Source organism: Sus scrofa, chromosome 14 (genome assembly GCF_054392235.1).
Source record: "Sus scrofa isolate SSC_HxYL_T2T_F1_AM1 chromosome 14, Sscrofa_HxYL_maternal_Yorkshire_Landrace_v2.0, whole genome shotgun sequence".
In the NCBI taxonomy this organism is placed as follows: Eukaryota; Metazoa; Chordata; class Mammalia; order Artiodactyla; family Suidae; genus Sus; species Sus scrofa.
In genome coordinates, this window is record NC_139396.1 from 5,783,594 (window position 1) to 5,804,952 (window position 21,359).

The following is a 21,359-nucleotide window of genomic DNA, read 5'->3' on the forward strand; positions in this document are numbered from 1 at the left end:
CCATTGGTTGTTTAGTAGCTTATGGTTTAGTCTCCACATGTTTGTGTTTTTTGCAGTTTTTTCTTCTAGAGTGGATATCTAGTCTCATAGCATTGTTAAGTCGGAAAAGATGCTTGATATGATTCCAATTTTCTTAAGTTTGCTGAGGCTTGATTTGTGGTCTAGGATGTGATCTATCCTAAAGAATGTTCTGTGTGCACTTTGAGAAGAGTGTATTTGCTGCTGCTTTTGGATGGAATGAATGTTCTATCCATGTCAGTTAAGTCCATCTGGTCTAAACTGTCATTTAAGACCTGTGTTTCCATATTGATTTTCTGTCTGGATGATCAGTCCACTGATATAAGTGGGGTGTTAAAGTTCCCCACTATCACTGTGTTACTATTGATTTTCTTCTTTTATGGTATCCCTACATATTCCATCCCATATCAGCTCCATCTTCCTGTTTTGAACTTTATGCAAATGAATTTGTGCTCTGTGCCTGCTTTTTGGAATTCTTGAGCCCCACATGATGTTTTTAAGATTCATCTCTATGTGTCTGAAGTGGCTGTGGTTCATCCGTTTCTTTGTTGCCCAGTATGGCCTTGTATGAATGTACATGTCTTACCCCTTCATTCTTCTGAGATGTGTGTTTGTGCTGTTTCCAGTTGGGGGCTACTGTGGACACATTTTTGGCAGGGAGTTTTTCTCTCCTGCTATCCAAGGAGAGTGAGGACCCAGGAGGGAGGGACTCAGAGGAGAGACAGTCAGGCCAGACCCCAGGGCTTAAAAGGCAGGTGTACCTCACCATTTCTCAGCAGTCTTTGCACCAAGCCCAGCAAGGCCACAAATACAGCCAGCAAAATAGATGAGTTTTCAAGGTTTTATTGTAAAATAGAGCTTAAGTCACAGGGAGTGGGAAACTTTCCACTCAACATATACAACATATGTTCACTGAGCACCTGCTGAGGGCCATGCCAAGTGCATGGCCCTGCGGAGACCTGAGACATGGAGGGTAGGCATGGGGTCATAGGTCACACTCCCTGCTCTTAGGGGCTTGCAGGAAGATGGGGAGAGATAGAGGCACGACATTTTCCAGACAAGTCTCAGAGTGCTAGAAATGCTAAAATGGTCAAGGAATGATTCTTTCCTCCCAGGAGGTCAGGAGAAGCCACATTGGTGCTGTGCCTTGGGAGCTGGGGGTCTTTGGATGGGAGAGTGGGGGAGAGGACAGCACTACTGGCAGCTACAAGAAGTCTGGAGTGGAGAAGATGCTCACGGCCCGGGCAAGGAAGTCTAGACTTCCAGCAACATTTCAGAAAGAAAAAAAAAAACCAACAAAACAGGAGATCAACCTAAAGTCCTCCAACTTTTCATTTTTGCAGATTAGGGCATCACAAAATAAGCCAGAAAAAAGGGAAAGCTACCACTTCCTGTTACCATCATTTTCTAAACTCAGGAATATCTTAATCTATCACCCTCTTCCAGAAAGGACATCATCTCCAAATAAAGAACTCTCTTTTAAAGTTGGATTAATTAAAAAAAAATTAGGAAATCCTTATTTTCCATTTTGCCACAGACCCTAAAAATCTTGCCAATGAAGCAGCACTGTTTGCATAAGGAGGAATGGTAGCTCCTTGGGGGCAGGTCAGCCTGAGGGATCTGGAGCCTGGAAGGTGGAGTGAGGGAGGAGGAAGGGCTTGGGAGAGGATAGCAGAGGGGGTCCAGGCTGGCCACGGGGCCTGGGCTTTACCATGAAGGCACAGGCGACACTGGGGGCTCTGAGCAGGGCTGTGGTTCCATTTGTACTTTAGATAGACCTCTGTGGAGGCAGCATGGAGGCTGGGTGAGTGGAGGAGGCTGAAGTCAGAGTCCTTCCCAGGGCCTTGTATCCCCTCCTGAGAGTTCTGGGTCAAGGCCACCCTGCTGAGCCCCAGAAGGCCCCAGGCAGGGTGGAGAGGCATCTCTGATGTCAAGGACCTGGGGAACAGGGGCAGGGAGGCTGGGCAGCATTACTGGTCCTGCTGGAAGTAGAACTTGGTGACCTTGACGGCTGCTTTGGGCGTGTTGGTGAGGCCGACAGGCTGGTCTGCCTCTAGTGCAGTGCAGAGGAACCAGCCAGGACAGGCGGCTGACTCAAAGCTGGTGGTGGGGCCACTGTCGGAGCGGATGAAGGTGAAGCGCTTGTCCTGCTCGCTGTTCTTTCTCAGGTCTGTGATGTTAACTGGCTGGAGGACAAGGGGGAGCAGGTGAGGGTGGCGGAGCTGAGGGGCCCTTGCATCCCATGCCCCCAGAACATGGACCTCTGGCTGCCCAGTGCCGGAGAAACGGTGGCCTAGAGCCTCTGCAGGACACCATGAACCCCGGGTCACTTAGGACAGCTGTGACACAAAGAGACTGTCTTGGTCTCATAGATTTGGTCTTCTTGATTTGAAGAAGTCTTGCCCCTCCAGCCCTGGGTCAGTACATTTGGCAAATACATAGCACTATCAGCAGAGGGCAAGGCCGGTGGAGGCTGGACCCTGTTATGTCTGCATGTCTGAGAAGCTGGGAAGGGTGTTGAGTCCATGTGACGTGTTACACACCATATCCTGGTCATTCCTAGTCCACACAGGCAGGGACTCTCCAAAAATGTGCCTATCCACTAGTGGACGTAAGGGAAAAGGCCACAGTCATGGCCACTCACATTTGGGTTAAGATTTTGTCCAACAATATCCTGATACAAAGCTATCCTTTCCCAGGGCTGGCAGCCCATGCCTGGGTCCAAGGAAGACATGGCCTGGGATGGGATGTGGACTGTGGGTTTGAGTAGATATGTGTTGGAAGAGAAAAGTCCTGAAGGTTGGCTTTAATGGAAGAGGGCAAGTCCAAGTGGGCTGGGGGCCTTTGAGCAAGGGGGTGGCATTGAGAGATTGAGGTCCCCAAAGGAACCATGTTCACACTCTGGTAGTCCCCTCTCTCACTGAGTCTAGACTTAGTCACGTGACTGGCTTTGGCCAATGAGACATCAGCAGTGTGATGCAGGCAGAAGTTTAATAAGCACTTGCCCGTTGAGGTTTGTCTTTTTGGAGTGGTCACTCTTGGAAGCCAGCAGCCGTGTTGTAAGGAAGTTCAAGAGAGCCTGGAGGATGAGACCCAGCAACAGCCAAGTCCTCTGCTGAATGTGGCTGCAGGAGGCACCCCATCTACACCATGTAACACAGAACTTCCCATCTGATTCTGGTCAACCTACAGAATCGTGAGCACATTGTGGTCGTTTTAGCCACAGGGTTTGGAATGGTTGTTACCTGAAGAAGGTCCTTACCTCCAACTGGAGCTTCATCTCATCACCAGACTTGACACAGGACAGGCACAGCTTCCCTCCATGGATCCCCAGGAACACAAAATGAGGCTCAACAGGCACCACATCTATCTTCTCTGGGGAAGGACAAGGGGGGAACTTCAGATTGTTGAGAAGAGGAGGCAGAGATGGTGAAGAGAGAGCAACCTGGACTCTCCATGAAGTTTTTTTCCTATCCCCCTAAAACCCCAAAGTCCGAGGGACAGCAAGGCCCCGTCTTCCCGGTCTGCATCTAAACAGAAGGTCCAACCAAGCACTCCATCTAGCTACTCCTCAAGGACCAATGAACCTAGATGCTGCTCCAGGTAATTTCTTCCTTTCCTGTCAACAGGTGTGCTGCTCATGCATTGGGAAAACAGCACAAAAGATTATGAGTGGGGCTACAGGGCTTGGTCCACAGAAACTGGGGTGACTTTGAACCCACCTCTTCCCCGCAGTGTTCTCCATGCCCTCATGGGAGAGTGAAAACATCAGCCTCTCTGTGCTGTAGAATCCTCCTTAGGAGAGTTATCAGAAGGACAGGTGGGGTCTAACACCCTTTGAGGGAGGTGGGCAGAGTCCAGGGGGATGGGGATAAAGCCATTCTATAAAACCAAGCCAGGCAATGGGGCCATTGAAAACATCCTGGAAGGCTAGGGCTGAAAGAACCCCACATCCAATTTCCCTTCTTTTCCTTAGGGGAAAACTAAAGAATGGAGTGGATGAACCTTGTCCAAGTTCATCCAGCTGGACATGGATCCAGAACTTGACTAAATGCGGTGTTAAGGGACATAATTTATGGTGTATTACTTTTGAGTGGGAATTAGAGTTTGAACACACAGGAACACAGGGGCTTCTTAGGTGAGGGAGGAAAGAAAAGGCTGATTTTGCCCTCTGGGTCCTGCCCCTCTCAGCTATGGCCATGGGCCCATGGTGCCTGTAGGTGGTGGCGCCCAAGGATACAAGAAGTGTCCTTCAGTGGCCAGGCCTCTCCAGCCTCAAACTCAGCCACAAAGAACCAACAGGGATTAGGGCATGGCACCTAAATTCCCCAGGGTCAGTGCACAGTGCTGCAAAGTGGCCCAGTGCCCACATGGCATCAGCCTTCCTGGTAGCCACTCACCTTCCAGTTTAGTATTTGGTCCTTGCAAGTATCCAGCAACTAATTGGTTATTCCTCAGGTAGAAAGTCTTCTGGTTGACATCCCAGATTCTGAAAGGCAGAAGGAGCCAGCTGTAGTGGATAGCCACTGTATGCCCAGCCCCACATTCAGCCCTTTCCGGTGTTCCCCAGAGTTCCCCAAATCTGCGTCCAACTTTCTGCTGGAGTGTGGAATGGAGTACACCCAAGCATGGATATGGAGTCCGAGGTTGACGCTGGCTCAACTCCTACAGCTGGTGAGCCATGAACCCGCCTTGCATGTTTCTCCTCGCCTTGCTCCTCATTCTCAGATTCCCAGGGCAGCCCTCTTCTACTTTAATAAAGCAGACTCTAGAGAAGCACCATCCACAGAACTTCCTGGGTGCAGAAATGTTCTGTGTCTGCCCTGTCCAATATGGAGGCCACCAGCCACAGGTGGCTATAGAGTTCTTAAAATGTGGTACAACTGAGGATCGAGTCTTCAATATTCTTCTTTTTTTTTTGGTCTTTTTGCCTTTTCTACGGTCGCTCCCACAGCATATGGAGGTTCCCAGGCTAGGGGTCTAATCAGAGCTGTAGCCGCTGGCCTACCCCAGAGCCACAGCAACACGGGATCCGAACCACGTCTGCAACCTACACCACAGCTCACGGCAACGCAGGATCCTTAACCCACTGAGCAAGGGCAGGGATTGAACCCGCAACCTCATGGTTCCTAGTTAGATTAGTTAACCACTGAGCCATGATGGGAACTCCCTCTTTTGTTTTTCTAAATTTAAATTTAAAGAGTCATTTGAGATTTGAGGACTCCACAACACAGAGTTAGAAGTTTCAAGGGTCAGAGCCTCTTGGAGCTAACTTGCTGCAATCCTTAGACCGTGAAGGTCTGTCCACAGAGCCTGTCCGCCATCAGCCAGTGTCTTCCTCTGGGTCTGGCAGGGGTCACTGTGCCCAGGCATAAGCCAGCTCCCTGTCCGGCTCACCCCATGGCTTGTTTCTGGCTCTCAGTCTTTTCTTCTTGGGGAAGAGCCCATTTCAGGTGAGAGCAGGGCTGGCAGCTGTGATAGGTGATAAGCAGAGCCCCAGCCAGGATGTGCACCCTCTGTTCCCTGATGCCCATCAACATGACCTTGGACCTTTTCTCCTGACCTCTGAAAGGGGTCTAACAACGCCCACCTCAGCAGGTGGCTTTGAGGTGCCTGTGAGCTTCATGAAAGGAGGTCAGGCAAATGTAATGTTCTTGGCTCAAGTGAGCATTTGACCTTCCGTGACTCTTCGTTGTTCCTGGATGTGTTTAATCCCGTCCAAGGGAATTAAACATCCCTAACAAGCTAGAAGCTTCTAGGAGCATCTTAGGAAGAGGCAGAGGCAACCTCCGTGTGGCATAGTTCCCACGTCTGGGAAGGGTAGGGAGTTTTCTGCAACACAAATCCTGGGATATGTCCGCCCAGAGGCCCCATTGAGACAGCACTCTGTTTTTATCAGCATCACAGCCTCCTACTTTTACAGCGAGGATGAGGACATCTTCACACAGTCCTGGACCCAACTTTTAAAGAGATGGTAGTGGTTTTCAGGCGCTTTACTGCTCACAAACTACGGTCACACTATTATCCTTTGACCTTCACTACCACCCTGTAAGGCAGGCACATTAGCACTAACCCCGTGTCACAGATGGGCAAACTGAGGCTCCTGGGGAGCTGGATCCTCCAATGTGTCAACACCGACAAGCAGTTGTTCACAATCAGTCTAGAACTCTGGGCAGTGCCCTTCTCACGGCACCACTCTCTGCTTCTTTTGCCGGGCATGCTCTGCCAGGCTCAAACCCCAGCATGGCCCCTGACCACGTGTCTGTCACTCACTAGGTGGCCAGGCTCTCTGGGAAAGTTTTGGCTCTCTCTTCAGCCAAGCTTTGCACATCTGGGCTATTTTGAAATACCAGCCCTGAGGACCAGGGATGAAGCAGCCCCTTAACTCAAATTTCAAATACTTTTCTAGCCCAAACCCAGTTTTCAGGCCCCACAGAACCTGGCAGCCCCAGCCAACTGTGGCCCGTCTCCACGTCCCATCTGTCCAGGCCCAACTCTTTGGGGGGCAGCCTTACCTGAAGGCTTGCATCCTGCAAGGTCTCTTTCCCAAGGGGTGGCAGGCAGTCTCTGAGTGGAACAGGAAAAGGAGGAAAGAGATTAGGTAACTGCACAGATACCTGCTAACTTCCATCTTGTGACCATGCAACAACAGGACACTGCCATTTCGGACCCGGAGGAGCGGCTTATAAAGAAAATAGTCACTCACCAGGCCAGGCTGTTGCACCCTGTCCCCCTGTGAGAAGCGGAAACGCCCTCACATTTCCAAAAAAGAGAAACCTTGCTGTTGTCACTTTCAACCCTGCCGAGTGTCGCAATAGGATGTTGTAACCCCTTCCCTCCCCTTTTCCTCTATGCAATTTCCCCAAAATTGAGATTTCTGTTTCCCCTTCACCAAGTTCCTGGGAAGAAGAGCTCAATGAAAACCAAACCAAACCCCCTTATCTGCCCCCCAGGTATTCTGAGACTTTTAAAAAGCAGATTTGAGTAGAAATGCTTCCCTTTCTTAATAAGCCAAGTGGCGGAGCACCCAGCTCATGTGACAGGCTCAGGCCACTTTGTGTTCACTGAAGAAGGGCCAGCCTCACTGGACTCTGGACCTGGGACTGGCAAATGCTCTGTCAAGGACCAGATAGTAAACATTTTAGGATTTGTGGGGCCATTCGTCACCATGAGGCAACCTGGCTATTTTAGCTTCTAAGCAGCCGTGGACAATCTGTAACCCAACGAGTGAATTGTGTTCCAATACAACTTTATTTACAAAAACAGGTGGTGGCCAGATGGGGCCTGGAGGTTTCTGACTCCTGCTCTGGAGTAAACTTCCTGAGGGGGCTTCAAAACCAATGCTCATCTTGTTCTTGACATCTTGGAAGTTACAGTCTTGGGGAAATGGGGTGAACTCAGCCCTGGGACAGAAATAAATCCAAAATCCAGCTCTACCAGGTGCTGTGTGACCTGAAGCAAGTCTCTTACTTTAGCCTCTGTTTCTCCCTCCTTATGCTCAGAATGAGGTTGATTATGCTATCCTCATAGGTACAGGGAGAGAAGGAAGAAAGGAAGGAAGGAAAGAAAGATGGAAGGAAGTGAGGGAGGGAGGAAGACGGGTTGGAAGCTAAGATTTGTGGCTCCTAGTGGGCACTGAGAAACAGTAACTTCTCTGCTCCCTACAAAAGGTAAGTCTATTCCTATTTATGGACAGAAAAGACTTGAAGTGGATCCTACACAGTCTCTGGTAGGAGGATGTAACATGAGCGCAGAAGTGTAGACTGTAGTGTTTGAGACCTGGCTGAGCCCTCAGCATCATCCAACCTCCATCAGTCAAGTCTTCTGAAGAAGACCCAGAAAGGCCCAGAGAGGGGAGGGCATCTGCCCCAGGTCACACAGCTCATCCATGTCAAAGGTACAGCCAGAAATCCAGGTCCCCTGATTCCCATCCTCTTCTAGGAGCAGACCTTTAGGGGTCTGACTTTATTGCCAGCCTGCCAATCAGAGGCTGTGTCCAAACGAGGATTGAAAACTTTCAAAGCAGAAGACTACACGGTGTATTGGAAAGTTGCTGAGAGAGTAGATCTCACTACAAGCTAAAAAAAAAAAAAAAATTAGAAAAAGGTATAGCTACGTATGCTGCGGGGCAAATCATTATGCTGTACATCTGAAACTCACATAAACTCATATGTCAGTTATACCTCGATAAAAACATTTCTTTTAAAGATGAAGTTTGTAAATGAATGTCTCATGTCTTTTTTAACAATTCAATGTATTTTATTATAGTCAATGAACGGTGATGGTTGTTCAACCATCATCATAGCCAAATTTTAAAACATTTCCTACCCAAACCTCCCGTCCGGTCCACTCCTTCCTCCCCCGCAAAAAGCTCCTCTTTCAGAGCAACTGGAACCTTTCTGCAAAAATTTTATCACCTCCCTAAGAGAGTCAAAACAGCACGCAGGCACATTCCTTGCTCTTTTTTCACCAACCATGAGAACTTGAGGGATCCTAGTCACCTTTGAAATGTGTGCAAGAAATAAGGTCTACTTTTGCGGGGGGGAATGGGGTGGGAGTTGTTTGGTTTTGTTTGTTTGTGTGGGGTCTGGCTGAAGGAGATGATGCATATGAACCTGCTGGGTTATTGGCCACTTCCAGTATTTTGCTGAATTGAGTTTCTGGTACACTTATGAGTCACCAGGTCCCTAACTTGGTCATTACACCTGCTGTAAGGGAAGGCAACTAGCTCCTCACTGGGATAAGTTCTCACCTTCTTGTCTTTCTTAGGCTAATTCTGAAGTCCTTCTCCTTTGTTAATTCAGCATCCTTAAAAATTGTGCTTGAAGTTCCCATTGTGGCTCAGCGGTAACCAACCCGACTAGTATCTGTAAGGATGCAGGTTTGATCCCTGGCCTCTTTCAGAGGGTTAAGGATCCAGCATTGCCATGAGCTGTGGTGTAGATCACAGACATGGCTCGGATCCCGAGTTGCTGTGGCTGTGGTGTAGGCTGGCAGCTGCAGCTCCAGTTTGACCCCTAGCCTAGGAACCTCCATATGCCATGGATGTGGTCCTTAAAAAAATATATTGTTGGTAAAGATTAAAGGGCACTGACTTGCTCAAGTGAGACAGAGGGCACCATCCTGGCTGTGGGGCCTGGGTAGACAGTCCTCTCTGTTCCCAACACAAATTCAAAGAGACAGCTTTCTCCTTGAGAGCAGAGGCCCTGGATCCCCATCTCCTCACCCACCCCCATATCCTACACCTGTGCCCTTTCTCTTTGTGTCCCCAAAAGTGTCCCAGCAGGCCTTTCTGGGCGTAGGCGCAGGAGTCCCTGCGGACAGTCTCTGGAACCAAGCCTACCTGGCTGCATCCTCCAACCTCACTAAGAGCTGGGCCACCCAGGCAATGTGCCAGAACTCTCTGGGTCTCAGTTTCATCAGCCATTCGATGGGGCTGACGGATTGCTACGAGGATGGTGGGTGACACTGCACACGTGGTACTGATCCCAGACCTTCGCTCTAAGAACTGCTCAAATAATTGGGAGCTATCAAGTCTGCTCCATCACTCCAGGTAAATTGGGTGGGGTCAGTCACAACGCCCAGTCCCCCAGCCAACCTGCTCTGCAAGCCTGCTTGACTCCAAAAGGAGAGGCTTTCACTCCTGGGGTGCCGGGGAGGATGTGAGTGAGTGGGGAGGCCCTTTCCTCATGTGTCTGGCCACAATCCCACCCCTGGTTCTGTCTCATCGAAGTTGTCTGTGTCCCTGTGACTCCTGCCCACCCACGGGGTGCCTCTGACTAAACGTATGCTTGGCCCTTCACTCCACTTCCTGAATGAAGGTTCCTGACCACACCACCAGGAGGGCTCTGCCTCTCCAGTCAGCACACTGTGCTTTTCCCCCAGCCCCAGACGTCACAGCTGTACCTGCTGCCTTCCACGTGCTGAGCCCTGCCCTGCTAGACATCGGTGACGTGAGAAACAACTAAGACCCACTTAAAGGGAAACTGGACAGCCAGGCTGAATTCGTGTCCTAGGAGTAACACGGACAGGCTCTGTGGGGACCCCACAGTGAGCCTTCATCGTTGACGCCTCTGCAGTGTTCAGTGCAGTCTGGCCGTATAGGAAGCATTCAATAGAGGGAAGCTCTTTCTTAACTTCAGTTAATGGCATCTTTCGGTTCCTAGGATTCCCATTACTTCCCTTTTTTTGGGTATGGTTTCTAGTTCTCTGCCAAAAGTTTCAGTCTTGTCTTGTGAATCCCTGATCCTATTCTTCATTCATGGTTCTTTCTTTCAAAGGCTGTTCCTGTTGATGCCATTATTTGAATCCCCTGGGTCTCTTTCTAGTGCCTTTTTTTCCTCTGGTGCACAGACTGTCTGGCATATGCTAGATTACTTTGTTTTTTGTTTGTTTGTTTGTTTCTTTGGGGGGGGGGCACGTCTATGGCATATGGAAGTTTCCAGGCTAAGGGTCTAATCAGAGCTGCAACTGCTGACCTACGCCACGGGCACAACAATGCCAGACCCGAGTCACGTTGCTTATTTACTTTGCAGCTTGCAGCGGCACTGGATCCTTAACCCACTGAGCAAGGGCAGGGTTCGAACCCACATCCTCATGGATATTAGTCGGATTCTTAGCCTGCTGAACCACAATTCTGCCCAATAACTTTGTATTGACTGCTGGACACTATATAGCCAACAATGTGGGGGGCATCTAAGGCTCTGGATGACATTGTAGGTATCCAGAGACAGTTCACGTCTGTTCCTGCTGGGCACTGAGGCCAGGGGCACTGGAGCCCCAGGTGACTTCACCCAAACAGGGCTTGGAATGCTTCAGAACTGGGCTTTGGGAATGGTGAGGGCTTCTCCTTTTCTGTTCAATCCTAATGCTCCAAGGTCCCAGCCCAAACCTGGAGTGTTTACGGGGACCCTTCCTTCTCAGTGGCACATAAAGTGCAAACTGTATCCTCCTCCGACCCCTGAGAACCATGAGCCTGCCCAAAGGAGTGATGGAAAATATGAGCAGGAGCCAGAAAAGGAAGGACATTTAATTCCACTCCAACGAGCAGGGAATTTATCCAAAAGAAAATTGAATCAGACGGCGACATGGTCAGATTTGTTTTATTACGATCATCCTGGGGACAGGGGACAGAGGGATCAGACTTGGACTGAGCTTTGGGGTGACCGAACCTGAAAGGTCACATCAGGCGTGACCCTGATCTTGGCAGTGGGTGTCGACAGCTGAATCTCCAAAAAGATTTCCCATGTAGAGCCTCTGCTCTCAGGTGTAAATACACCTTTCATGATACCCATGTTACGGAATGTGAAGTTGGAAAAAGATGGACTCTTGCTACCTCCAACATCCTTCAAGGACAGGGAAACATGACTGCTCTCTAGTCTTTTGGGAGAAAGAAATCATTCCCGCATTTCACAACTCCAGTCTCCCTCCTCCTCAGCCCAAGTGGCTCACTCCACAGGTTGCTGTTCCCTTGCCAAAAAACAATCTCAACAGCTAAATCCAGCTTATCAGGAAACTTGATGAATCTTGGCACAAATATTTTCAGCTGTGCCTCCTGGAAATGCATTTCTTGTCACTGAAGTACCTTTGGTAAACATTAAAGCTTCTGGCTTTGGTTGGACAGGTGTGCACCTTGTGTTGTAATAGCTTAATCTCGTATTTAGAATCTTCAGCCAATTCTTGAATGCTTGAGTATCACAGTGCATACAACACAAGACAGGCAATGCCATTGTCTAAACTTTGTCAATTTTTACTAAGATAATGGCACAAAGACTCCAGTTACTCTCTCCAAGGGATGAGTTAATATATTAATACAAAGAGGAGGAAAAAACAAAAATACAAGCTCCCATAGTATAATCTGCTGTTTTCTCTTTTTTTTCACCTACCCAGCCCTGCCAGATAGCCAAGTCAGTTTTAACTAAATCCTGTAGTTTATCAGAAGCTCCCTAAAAGAGCAGGTCAGGTTCAGAGACAGGCGTTCTCAGCATCTCTGCCCATTCTGGCTGATGAAGTTCAAGAGATTGTGTATAAAGTCACCCATGAGTGACTGCTTCTCAGAAGCTTGCTATCCTCCCAAGTTTAAATGATAAATTTACTATGAATCCTTTCTGAGGTTTGGTGTTTTCCAAGATGATCTTTGTTCCAGCAGTTGCTATGTTTGATATGGAACTGCATGGAAAGTCATTATTTATCTAGTGATCTTGTGTTTTCTGAGGTGCATGTTTGCTCTTGCCTTCTGGGCTTTGATGATAAGCTTTGTGGCAGTTTCTCTGCAGGCAGGAGGAGATGGGGAGGAATAAGAACTTGGGGGAGGCAACAAAAGTTCTTGCCTGCAGTGTTTTGGTCTCTGTGTTCTACTTACTTTCTTTCTTTCTTTTTTTAAACGAACAAGGCATGGCATTTGGAATCAGAAGAACTTTTGCTTGTTTGGATTTTTCTGGGGGTGGGTTGGCTGTGCCCACGACACGTGGCAGTTTCCAGGCCAGGGACTGAACCCGAGCCACAGTGACAATGCTGGATCCTAACCTACTGAGCCACCGAGAACACCCGTGTCCTACTTTTTCATATAGATATTATTTATTCCTCATAATACCTGTGCAAAGCAAGTATATTCACACCCACTCTCTTGAGATGGGGATATACTTATAATCGAGGCTCAGAAGGATTAAATCACTTTCCCTAGATCCTGGCTAAGCCAGGATTTGAACCCAGTTCTTGTATTCCTTCCCACATTGCAGTCCGGCCAGAGAGGCAGCTGACATTTTTTCCTTTCTGCTTTATTGCTCAGTTAACAGAAACAGGAATTATAATTGTTCTTATGCTGTTCCTTTTGTTTTGAACTTGCATCTTATAGAGCAAGGTTGGATTCCACAGTTGTTTGGAAATGTTAGGAAGTTTTCTACTAGTGAGGAAAGAATGATTCTAAAACCTTACATAGGTTAAAGAGAAACTGCTTTACCTGGTTATGGACCAGGGTGGCCAGTTGCCTGGTTTTTCCAAGATCCTCCTGGTTTTAGAACTAAAAGTCCTGCATCCTGGGAAACCCCTCCATCCCAGGAATCAGCCCTATCATGTGAACCCTTAAAAGGTGCTGGCACCATCTGGTGGCTAGTGCTGCAAATTGCAAGCATAATTCAATCGTCGTATCTTGTCAGATTATCCTAGTCGCAGAGATGTTGTCCATTGTATTAGATGGATAGACAGAAAAAACACACCAGGAGTTTCCGTCTTGACTTAGCGATAATGAATCCAACTAGTAACCATGAGGATGTGGGGTTGGATCCCTGGCCTTGGTCAGTGGGTTAAAGATCCAGCATTTCCATTAGCTGTGGTGTAGGTTGCAGATGTGGCCTGAATCCTATGTTGCCATGGCTGGCAGCTGTAGCTCCAATTTGATTCGACCCCTATCCTGGGAACAGCCATATGCCATAGGTGTGGCCCTAAAAAGCCAAAAAAAAAAAAAAAAAAGAAAGAAAGAAAGAGAAAAGAAAAGAAAAGGAAAAGCATACCAGAGTACCTGAAAAATTTAGTAAGTCTTCCACTCAAGAGAAGAGACTATAGCAGGTACAATATTGGTCAATCTCTCTCATTCTGATCAAGTTAACATTTATTTAAGCCATTCATATTTAATTTCCTCCAACTATGTAATCAAGATACTCTAGTAGCTCAAAATTACTATCAAACTTAGGTCAATAGAAAGGATCTACTTTTTCATTATCATTGTCTCCCCGTCCTCCTCCTCTTCCTCCTCCTTCCCTTCAGGTCAGCAGTGTAGAGAGGAAGCAGGTCCAGTGAGATAAATGCATTGTCCAAGGTAACACAGACTACACACAGGATGGCCCCATCTTCATCCTTGTCTCTGTCCTTACTTTCCCAGCTCTTCTGTCAAACCATGAATATTTCTAGGTTTTATCTTTTCAGAGCCCTGTTCTCTGGTTGGTATCAGTGGTACCACCTATACTCCTGGTCTTAGATGGACAACGTGGTTCCTCTGCCAAGGAAACGTGGTGTCTTCACTGTACTTACATGCACTTGTCTCCTCATCTCAATCCAATTCAAGTCATACACTTTATTTAGCACCTACTATGTGTCAGTTTAATATTTTGGATGAGCCTTTTATAAGTATAGTGATGACTTCACATTATATCCCTGTCTTGTTCCTGTCTTCTTCTTCCTTTACACATTTGAAAGAGACATAAGACCACGGGCTAACAGTTTAACACACCCCACTGGAGACTGTTACACCCACTAGGGGAAGGGGGAAGGTTTGCTGCTCCTGGAATCACTGCTGTGGTTTACAAAGCATTTCTCCCTCCATGATCTCATTTGGTCTCTGTGCTCCTAGAGCCTATCCAGTGGTTTGGAGAGAGATTGCTGTCAAAGCCAGCTCCTCCCCCTGTACTGGCTGTCTGGCCTTGGGCAAATTACTTAACCTCGCTAAGCTTGTTTCCTCTTCTGAAAAATGTGAACCATAACAGTCCTTCCTCATATGATTATTGTGAGAATTAAATAAGACAAACCAAGTCAGTATTTCAGCATAATGCCCAGCTTGTAGTTGCACTGTGGGAGTACTAGTTATTACTGTGCTACTGAAACCTCAAGTTTGCCAGCTTCCTCTTGATAGTGAGGAATGTGAGACTCAGAAAGGAGAAATAGTTTACCCATTAGAGGCCAACTTAAAATTAGAAATTGGATCTTCAGACCACTAATCTTGAGATCTTTCCTCTGTTCCACACATATCTTTTTTTTTTTTTTTAATGTCTGCACCCACAGCATATGGAAGTTCCCCAGCCAGAGATCAAATCTGAGCTGCAGCTGCAGCACCAGCAGATCTTTAACCCATTACATGAGGTGAGGATCGAACTCACTCCTCCATAGCAACCCGAGCCACTGCAGACAGATTCTTAACCCGCTGAGCCACAGCAGGAACTCCCCCACATATCTTAACCAGAGGTTGCAAACCAGTGGCTCCTAGATTGAATATTTGGTGTGCTCATGTTATTGTTTCACTTAACTAGAACACTACACATCACAAAATCAGAATATCTGATTCTTTTAGAAACATGAGAGGTTCTGGCCACTGGGGCTTGCATGCCCATGGGGCAATCATCTGCTGGAAATGACAAGTGACAGGCCCTAATTCTCCACAGTCTCTACCCTTCCCTATTACCCCGCAGATCTATGGCTGAGTGCCAGATTCTTATAGTATTTCTCATGGAGCTCAAGCTGTTCTTTCTCTCTTTTTACAGAAACATTTCACCAACTTCCAAGTCTCTATCAACAGTAGGAAATGACCGATGGACTCCGAGGTCGCCATGATTTTTCTCACTGCAGGCATGCTTCCTCTGTTCACCTGCTTCCCCAGCACGCACCAGCTTGCAGCCCCTGCCTCCAAACATCTGCATGTTCTCCCCATGGACGCTGTTGCCTGCACACTGGCCTGCACCAGACAGGCCCAGTACTCCATGCCCTTGACACTTCCCTTGAAGGCTGCTCTTCAAGAGTCTGAAAGTATTTAGTAAATACTTTTCATTACCATTTTTCAGATGGAATAATAGGAGTGGAAGGAGCTTACCTAAAGCTATGAGGAGGGCCTGGTAGAATACAGGTTCTTCCTAGCTCTTCCAGCTTCTGGCTCTAGACTGAGTGGTGGCACAGGAAGGAAGAATAGCCAGGCCACTTCTGTGCTACTCTTCCCGGGAGAGCTGCCCCCTCCTTCCTGATGACCTGTGGAGGGGGAGAGGAGGAGCCCTAGCCTGCCCTCCCACATACCCATGCAGGGCTGGCCACCCCAAGGAGGTGGACAAGCCCAGCTTCTGGAAAGGTGACTCAGGCTAACAGAAGCCAAACTGGTTCTGATCTGCATAAAACTGGAAGTCACATGTGAGGAGCCAGATGAGTGGGGCTGGACTTTTGTGCCCATCCAACGCCAACTATCTGCGTGCAGTCATTCATCCATACAAGGTGGGTGGACTTAACCCTGGGCGCCAGGTACTTTTCCAGGCACAGAATGTCCCTGATGTTCTAATGGAGGAAGGGCAGACAAGAAACAAGTAAACAAACTAACTTCCTACGGCCGTAAATGCCAGAGGGAAATAAAAAACATGAGGTTTTCAGAATTCCCTGGTGACACAGCAGGTTAAGGATCTGGTGTTGTCACTGCTGTGGCTCAGGCAGATCCCTGGCAGCGCGGGTTCGATCCCTGGCCAGAGAACTTGCACATGCTGCAGGCAGGACCCAAAAAAGGAGGGTGCCTAGAATGGGTGGATTTTAGGAAAAGTGGTCAGAGGAACCCTCCCTGAGGTGACATTTGAGCTGACACTTGAATGATTAAGGAAGGGGAAGAGTGTTCTGGGGGAGGACAAGCAAGCATAAAGGCCCTTGGGAGGAATGATCATGGTTGGACTGAGGCCAGTATGGTTGGGGCATGGCTTGGGGGCAGCAGGGTATCCGTCCTCTCCTCAGTTACCCTGCAGCCGCATGCCCAGCTGCTGATGTGATGCTATGCTCGAGACCGGTTACCCCATTCCCATCTTCTCTGGAAGATTCTATGTTCTAGACCTCCTCCTTTAAAAAAATTATTTTATTTTATTTTTAATTTAATTTAACTTTTATTTTATTTTAATTTATTTTATTTTCATCTTCTTAGGGCCACACCTGCAGCATATGGAAGTTCCCGGGCTAGGGGTTGAATTTGAGCTATAGCTGCCAGCATATGCCACAGCCACAGCAACATGGGATCCTTAACCCACTGAACGAGGCCAGGGATCAAACCTGCATCCTCATGGCGATTAGTCGGGTTCTGATCCCGTTGAGCCACATCAGGAACTCCTAGACACTCTCTTCCTCTTTGCCATTCAGAACTGACCTGCTCACTAGCTTCAAGCCCTGGGACCCTGCCATCAGGGAGCAGACAATTCAGGAATACTTAAAACCGTCATCCAGGCTGGCACTGGATCCTCACAAGGCTCCGATCCCAGGTCTTGTCCCCAGATCTGCAGATACGTGACTCGGGGCATGTGTCCCTTCCCTTCTCCAGGCCACTTTCTGATAACTGCAAAGGGAGCAGCCCCACCCTGCCCCACCCTGCCCTGCCCCAGGTGAAGGGCTGGCAGAAAGAAGGGATGGCTGGAAGACCACAAAAACCTTTATTTATTTATTTATTTGGTTTTTAGGACTGCACCTGAAGCATATGGAGGTTCTCAGGCCAGGGGTTCAATCTGAGCTATAGCTGCTGGCCTATACCACAGCCACAGCAACGTGGGATCCGAGCCGTGTCTGCGACCTACACCACAGCTCACTGAAACATCGAATCCCTAACCCACTGAGCAAGGCCAGGGATTGAACCCTCATCCTCATGGATACTAGTCAGATTCATTAATCACTGATCCACTATGGGAACTCCCCCCAAATCTTTATTTTTTAAAAAACTTTTTTATTATAGTTGATTTGCAATGTTCTGTCAATTTCTCTGTACAACAAAGTGACCCAGTTATACATTTATATACATTCTATTTCTCTCATATTATTTGTACAGCAAAGTGACCCAGTTTATATATATGTATATGTGTATATGTGTGTGTGTGTGTATATATATATATATACATATATATGTAAATTTTCTTTTTCTCATATTATCTTCAGGCAGATCCAGACAGATCCTCTAGACAGAAAATCAGTAAGGTCACAGAGAACCTAAATGATACAATAGAACAATTAGACTTGATATTTTTGCCAAAAGCTTTATAAACTCTGCCCTTTGCTGTAGGTGATGTCTCAGGGAGCAGATGATGGGGAGGCCAGCCTAGTGGCTGCCCCTGATCATGTCACCATCAAGCCTGTCATCTCTGGAGGGAAGGACAGGCCAGTCGCTTGAGGAAGGGGTCGTCATTCAGGACCCTCTCCAAAGGGGTCTGGGAGGAGCAGTTCACTGTCCCCTAACCCTGTCTCTGTGTTCCAGGGCCCTGTGGCTCAGCCCCCCCAGGGGGCCTCAAGTGGGGCTGGGAGTTGCAGGGTGCCAGATCCTGGCAGGGCTGATGCCCTGACCACAGGGACTTCCCATGGGGCCTCACTTCCTGCTCTCGACAGCCTGGCCTTGCCACCTAGAATGCCAAGGCCTCTGAGCCAGAGCTGGGAATTTTTGAAGCAGGTTTTGTAGAGAAACCTTGGTTAATGAATCAGGAACTCAGTTTTGTAAACCTGGAAAGTTGGGTCTCAGGGCAGCTGGGAAGGTGCTAGAGGATGCGAGCTCGGTCACTGTGGTGCGTGTCTGTTATTACAACAGTAGGGCTGCTCTGGGAGGCGGGCTCTGGTGCCCGGAGTTTCAGCTCCTGCCCAAACGACATCTATGTGATCCCGAGCACCTCTGGAGAATAAGAATAAGACTGGAGCCCCTGTCAAAGGGGGTGGCTGTGAGGTGGTGCTCAGAATACAAAAAGCACCATTTAAGGATTAGCTATATTGGAATTCCCTTTGTGGCTCAGCATTAACCAACCTGGTTAGTAGCCATTAGGACATGTGTTCGATCCCTGGCCTGGCTTAGTGGGTTAAGGATCCCGTGTTGCTGTGGCTGTGGTGTAGGCTGGCAGCTATAGCTCTGATTCGACCCCTAGCCTGGGAACCTCCACATGCCATGGGTGTGGCCCTAAAATTAAAAAAAAAAATGTATTGGCTACATTCTTGCAGGATGTGGGTCTGATGTCTCTCCTGGGGAGCCAGGGGCCCAGCAGAGAGGGTAAACTGGGCTGCCAGGCAGGGCCAGGGGACGGCCTGTGGATCTGAGCACAGCCTGGCCTTCCCTGACATGGGCCACATCCAGGGTGGAAGGACCCTTTGTGGGCACCTCTAAGCCCCCAGGCCTGGCTCACCCCAGAGCTCTCCTCTGCAGGCCTTTCCGGCACACCTCCAAAGCTGCAAGGCTCTGAGGGACCACAGCCTGGCCTTGGGTACCCAGAGCCCCCGAGAAGCCTGGAGCTATATGTCCCAGAGGTTGGGGAGACTGGCAGTGGTGGGAAGAGCTGGCATTTGGGAATCTGAGAACTCTCGGTGGCTGGCGACCCTTGGCTGTGGAGGGCATGGGAATGCTTCTGAAGAATCCCAGCAACAGTGATGGACCACTCCCTCCAGCACTGACTTGCCTTGGGCCAGCCCCCTGCACAAGGAGGAAGGGTGGTGGGGGTGGGTGGTGGTGGAAGAAACGGTGAAGGCAGGAGGGAACAGGGGAGCAGGTGTCAGGAATGAGGGAGTGAGATATTGAGGCCAGCTGCCATTAGAACCCTGTTTTGGATTGAGACAGTCGCAGGTGAGGTCTCCTGGCAGGAAAGTTCCCAGGGCCCCAAAGAGAAGTCCTGCAATGAAACAGAAGGCTGGGCCACTAGTCACACTCAAGAGTGGGGCTCCTGGCCTGTGGGAAGCCTAAGAACGCAGGGAATCCCTCCACGGCAGCCAGGGACTTTGCGGTGCAGTCAGAATTCCTGGAGAGACTTAGCTACAAGCTGCTCTCTGCTGGGTAACAGGAACCTGCAATTGACCTGTGGGCTGTTACAAAGTATTGCACCATTGGGGAAAAAGCCTGTGCCCAGGAACAGAACAGCCCCCGAGTCTGGGGTTGCCCCAGATCAAGAAGCAGCTTCAGTTAAGTGGATCCCAGCGCTGGGGGCTGGAGTCACAGGCTTTGACCTCAGGAGGGCCTGCCTGTCTGGGTCTGTTGCAAGAACACAGGGCTTGTACCTCAGCCAGACCAGCCTCTCCGCAGTGTCCAGGAAGAGTGCTTCTCGTGGATGGCTCCAGGCAAGCTCACTGCCTCTGTGGTTCATGCCTGCCTGACAGAGGGTGTTTTTTAGTTATGTGCACAGAATCTAGTGTGCAATGGCGATTGGCATGCAGGCATTTGTTGAGGAGTTATCTCAGAATTGCCACCTGTACTATGTGAAGAAGGAAGGACTGGAATTTCTGTCGAGGTGCAGTGAAAACGAATCCAACTGGTATCCATGAGGATGCAGGTTTGATTCCTGGCCTCGCTCAGTGGGTTAAGGATCCTGTGTTGCCATGAGCTGTGGTGTAGGTTGCAGACTCAGCTCAGATCCCATGTTGCTGTGGCTCTGGTGTAGGCTGGCAGCTATAGCTCCGATTCAACTCCTAGCTGGGAACTTCCATATGCCTTGAGTATGGCCCTAAAAAGCAAAATAAAAAAAGAAGGAAGGACTAAGCCAAAATGTAACTGAGCAGGACCCTTTGCGGCCTTCTTGGGGCAGGCCCTCCCACATATCCTCTGCTTTAACTCCTCTCTTTAACATGTTTTCTTTTTCTTTCTCTCTTCCTCTCTCTCTTTTTCTTTCTTTCTTTCTTTCTTTCTTTCTTTCTTTCTTTCTTTCTTTCTTTCTTTCTTTCTTTCTTTCTCTTTCCCTTTCTTTCTTTCTTTCTCTCTCTCTTTCTTTCTCTTTCTTTCTTTCTTTCTTTCTTTCTTTCTTTCTTTCTTTCTTTCTTTCTTTCTTTCTCTTTCCCTTTCTTTCTTTCTCTCTCTCTCTCTCTCTTTCTTTCTTTCTCTTTCTTTCTTTCTTTCTCTTTCTTTCTTTCTTTCTTTCTTTCTTTCTTTCTTTCTTTCTTTCTTTCTTTCTTCCTTCCTTCCTTCCTTCCTTCCTTCCTTTCCTTTCTTTCCTTTCTTTCCCTTCTTTCTTTGTCTTTTTAGGGCCGCAGCCACAGCATGTAGAAGTTCCCAGGATAGGGGTCAAATCAGAGCTGCAGCCGCCAGCCTACACCACAGCTCACAGCAACACCGGATCCTTAATCCACTGAGCGAGTTGGGTTCATTTCCACTGAACCATGACAGGAGCTCCTTAACATGTGTCTTGTTGTAGGGTCACAGGAACATGGTGACCTGCCCTCTGGGGACAGCTGCAAGAACAAAGGATTTGTGCACCAGGAAGTTTGCAACACCAACCAAGCCCCTCCCTCACCTTGCCTTTAAATATACTTTGCAATTTAGGGATATTTGGAAGGACACAAGCCATCTGGTTCCTTGCATGGCCCTGCGATAAACTTTTCTCTGCTCCAAACTCTGATATTTTGGTTTGTTTGGCCTCACTGTGCTTTGGGCACACAGACTTGTGTGAACAAAAAAAGGAGTTGAATTTCACAAGGGCCTCTGCCTATCCCTTGGGAGATCTGGAGCTAGGGTAGCCCTGGCAAGGAAGTCAGGCCTTTATGGCCCCACATTGGAGGGTCATAGGGTGCAGGTTACCCTTGGAAAGAAGATGTGGCCTCTTCAGCTGTGGGCCATCTTCATGAGGTTGGGGCAGGCAGTCTGGGCAGCGCCCCCAGCAAAAGCTGTGGTAACAGTGACT

General features: G+C 48.5%; 1 protein-coding gene across 3 annotated transcripts; it reads right to left on the bottom strand.

The window, feature by feature from the left end:
• Positions 1 to 845: 845 nt before the first annotated feature.
• IL1RN (interleukin 1 receptor antagonist) lies at positions 846 to 15,732 on the bottom strand. 3 transcript variants are annotated; one of them, XM_084993165.1, is made up of 5 exons: positions 15,593 to 15,732; positions 6,534 to 6,585; positions 4,419 to 4,507; positions 3,281 to 3,393; positions 846 to 2,204 (listed from the first exon to the last, which is right to left on the bottom strand). In XM_084993165.1, the coding sequence occupies exons 2-5, from the start codon at positions 6,545 to 6,547 to the stop codon at positions 1,989 to 1,991; spliced, it is 432 nt and encodes a 143-aa protein (XP_084849291.1). In that variant the 5' UTR covers positions 6,548 to 6,585; positions 15,593 to 15,732; the 3' UTR covers positions 846 to 1,988.
• Between the last annotated feature and the right edge of the window lie 5,627 nt (positions 15,733 to 21,359).